The sequence below is a fragment of the Penaeus monodon genome, chromosome 11 (assembly GCF_015228065.2).
Source record: "Penaeus monodon isolate SGIC_2016 chromosome 11, NSTDA_Pmon_1, whole genome shotgun sequence".
NCBI classification, from domain to species: Eukaryota; Metazoa; Arthropoda; class Malacostraca; order Decapoda; family Penaeidae; genus Penaeus; species Penaeus monodon.
This window is the reverse complement of record NC_051396.1, coordinates 45,342,164-45,346,109: the sequence shown is the minus strand read 5'-3', so window position 1 is coordinate 45,346,109 and position 3,946 is coordinate 45,342,164. Positions and strand designations below refer to the sequence as shown.

The 3,946-nt window shown below is 43.6% G+C and overlaps 1 protein-coding gene across 1 annotated transcript in view; it reads left to right on the top strand.

Moving 5' to 3' along the window:
* Positions 1-3,946, top strand: part of LOC119578982 (BMP-binding endothelial regulator protein-like) — a gene marked incomplete in the record, with an annotated part of 108,766 nt that overhangs the window by 21,052 nt on the left and 83,768 nt on the right. Inside the window, 1 exon segment of the mRNA XM_037926672.1 lies at positions 804-1,277. Within this exon segment, the coding sequence (XP_037782600.1) occupies positions 827-1,277 (451 nt within the window).

The following is a 3,946-nucleotide window of genomic DNA, read 5'->3' as shown; positions in this document are numbered from 1 at the left end:
AGTTTTATGAGGGATGGTGATGATAAAGAGAGGCATGAGAATGAGTGATGAAGAGTGTGATGAGGATAATGATGATAATGGTAAACAATGAATAAATAAACAGACATGTTAATTCCGCAAAAGGGATGGTGATGATAAAGAGAGGGATGATAATGAATGATAAAGAGTGTGATGTGATAATGATGAAAATGATGCATATTGAATAGATAAACAAATAAAACAAATAAGATAAAGTTAATTTCGCATGTGGGATGATAATGATAAAGAGAGTGATGATAAAGAATTTAGATGAATACAATAGGGATAATGATGATTATGATGAATGATAATAAGATGATAAATGATGATGGTGAAGATAATGGTTAATAATGGTAAAGGATAGTGATGATAATGATTAATAATGATAAGTAAATTCCGAAGGCGGAGGGAGAGGGATGATGATGATAAAGATATTGATGATAAAATACCATAATGAACAGGAATAGGATCATAATGATAATGTTCAATAATGATCATTAAATTCAGGAATATCTGCTGAAGGGAGGGAGAGGGAAGATGATAACAAAGAGAATGATAAAAAATAATGAATGTGGCTGCGATAGTGATAAATAATGATAATCATCATAAGGATGAAACAGAAAACAGTCACAATGATGGTAATGAAAACAATGAAAATAGTGGTGGTTAAAGTATAAGGACGACTTTAATATATATCCCTAAATCGTAAAATTAAAGAACAAATGAGCATCGTCTTATTTAGTCACCGGTTCTATCCTAACGTGGCGTTTCTTTCCTCCCCACAGACCACACATACGTTGCCCTCAAGATGGCGTCGACGACGAGCCCTCTCCGGCTCCTCGACCAGCCTTTCTCCTCGGCCGCTCAAGAACATTCGAGAAGGAGAGCCAGCGAGGCCTCGGCATCCTCATCCCCGACCTCATCTCTTCGCCGGAAGGATTCTTGCGTTCGTCTCCAAGGCAACGGGAGCTTCCCATTTTCTACCCGCAATGAAAATGGAATTTCAGGGAGAACTCAAAGTTTTCGTGACGTGACAGATGTTCGGACGATGCCAACAACAGGTGTTTCTTGCCCTACGACTGTCTCTCAATGCAGGCCTAAAGCCTCTCGTCCGACTGCTCCTCCGCCGTTTAGCGACCGATGTTCGGCCGCCCGCACTCGCGCCCACCCTCCATGTGGGCGTAGCTGGACGGTGACTCTTGGCCTCTTGGTCTTGCAAATGCTCGCCTTCAGCTCGATGTCCGACGCACAGTTTCAAGGTAAGTTGAAGAACTCACAATGTTTTACAAAAAAAAAAAATATATATATACATTAATACAAATACCATATACATATATATGTGCATTCGTACGTATGTATAAAATGTTTATGTCGTGGTTTTTAAGAACAAAAATCGTACACATATTTTCTCCTTCGACATGTGTTAATTCATTCGTGTTTGTGGTTGCGAAGGCGTCGTGTCATCTTTATTTGCTGTACTTGGAGAAGAGGGACCAGGGAGAGGAGGGGGGAGTGGAGGAGAGGAGAGGAGAGGAGGGAAAGGGAGGAGAGGAGGGGGAGGGGGAGGAAAGGAGGGGGAGGAGGGGGGAAGGGAGGTGAAGAGAGAGGGAGGAAGGAGTAAAGAGAGGAAAAAGGAAGGAGAGGAAGAAAGGAGAGGAGAGAGAGAGAGGAAGGAGGCAAGAGAGGAGAAAAGGAGGAGGAAAGAGAGGAGAGGAGAAAAGGAGGGGGAAAGGGAGGAGAGGAGGGAGGAGAGATGGGGAGAGGGAGAGGGGTGGGAAAGGAAAGAGAAAGAGGAAAGTGGAGGAGGGGGCACAAGGAAAAGGGAAGAGAGAGAGGAGTAGGAGCAAATAAAAAGGGGAGGAGAGAGAAAGAGAGAGGCAGAGGGAAGAGTGATGGAGAAGAGGAAAGAGAAAAGGAGAAAAATGGAGTTAAATGAAGAGAGAAAGGAGTGGGAGGAAGAGAGAAGGAAAAGAGGAGAAGGGAGAGGAGAGGGAAAGAGGGAAGTGAGAGAGAAAGAAGAGGGAAGATATATCGGAAGGAGGGAAGGGAAGGAAAGGAAATAAAGGAAAAATATAGGAAAGGGAAGGAGGGAGAATGGAAAAGAAAGAGAAGAGAAGAGAAGAGAAGAGAAGAGAAGAGAAGAGAAGAGAAGAGAAGAGAAGAGAAGAGAAGAGAAGAGAAGTCCAGTGTTATGGGCTCAGGTGGTCTTACAGTCTAAGGCTTGAGTCTCAGTCTGTCAGTCTGTCAGTCTGTCTGTCTCTACTTCGTCTGTTTTTTTCTGTCTGTCTCTGTCTACATCTGTTTCGTCTATCTGTATATTTGTCTGTCTCCCCCCCCCCTCTCTCCTCTCTCTCTCTCTCTCTCTCTCTCATTCTCTCTCTCTCTCCCTCTCCCTCTCCCTCTCCCTCTCCCTCTCCCTCTCCCTCTCCCTCTCCCTCTCCCTCTCCCTCTCTCTCTCTCTCTCTCTCTCTCTCTCTCTTCTCTCTCTCTCTCTCTCATCTCTCTCTCTCTCTCCCTCTCCTCTCCCTCCTCTCTCTCTCTCTCTCTCTCTCTCCTCCTCTCCCTCTCCCTCTCCCTCTCTCTCTCTCTCTCTCTCTCCTCCCTCTCTCTTTCACAAGAGTATAAGAATCCTCAGTCCAGCTCTTAGATAACAAAATGACGTCGCATTTGTACGAAAATTTGACCAGTTCCTTCTACAAACATTATTGTTGGTGTTTTTTTTCTTTTTTTTTTTTTTTATTTCTTCATTCTTCGTCTTCTTCTTCTTCTTCTTCTTCTTCTTCTTCTTTTGGTCCTTTTTTATGTGTTTATTCTGCATTCGTGATCTAGTTCAAGCAGGATCGCGCACACACTCACCCATTTATTCATTATTTATTCATATGTTTTTTTTTTCGATTATTTACTCACACACTCTGTCTCTGTCTGGTTTATTCAATGTTTTATGACCTCATTCACTCATTTTTTTATATATATTAATTTACCTATCACTTATTTATTCATCTCATTCACGTATTTATTCACTATTTCATTTATTTTTATTTTTATTTATTTATTTTTTTATTTTTATTTTTTTTTTACCACTTCTTTTCTCATATTTTAAACTCATTTATTCACACTTACATTCACGATCTCATTTTCATTCACTTTTTCGGGATTATTTATTCATAGTTTTTTTTTCATCTTTCATTTTTCGTTTTTTTTTTTTTTTTTTTTTTTTTTATTTATTCCCTTATTCCCTTATTACTCACGTATTATTATTCCATCGGTCTATCCACACCTATTTGCACATACGCACCCGCCCACACACACACACACACACACACACACACACACACACACACACACACACACACACACACACACACAACACACACACACACACACACACACACACACACACACCAAATAGACACAACTACACATATATCCACCCACACCTTCACCCATATACCCACATTCACCCACACATATACCCACCCATTCACACACACCCTTCCCCCCTCCACCCACACCCACCCATACACCCACACCCACCACACCCACACCCGCATAAACGTACCCACCCACAGCCACCAACACACCCTCTACACCCACACCCACACCCCCTCCACCCACACCCACCCACACACCCACACACACACACACCCTCCACCCACACCCATCCACACTCTCCACCCACACCCATCCACACCCTCCACACACCCTCTACACACCAACACCCACCCACACACCCACACCCACCCACACCCGCACAAACGGACCCACCAAGGACGGAAAAACGTCACATTAGGAAATCTGGACTAACAGTAGAAATCTTCTACGCCCACGCAGACACGTACGCACGCCCACGCAGACACGTACGCACGCCCACGCAGACACGTACGCACGCCCACGCAGACACGTACGCACGCCCACGCAGACACGTACG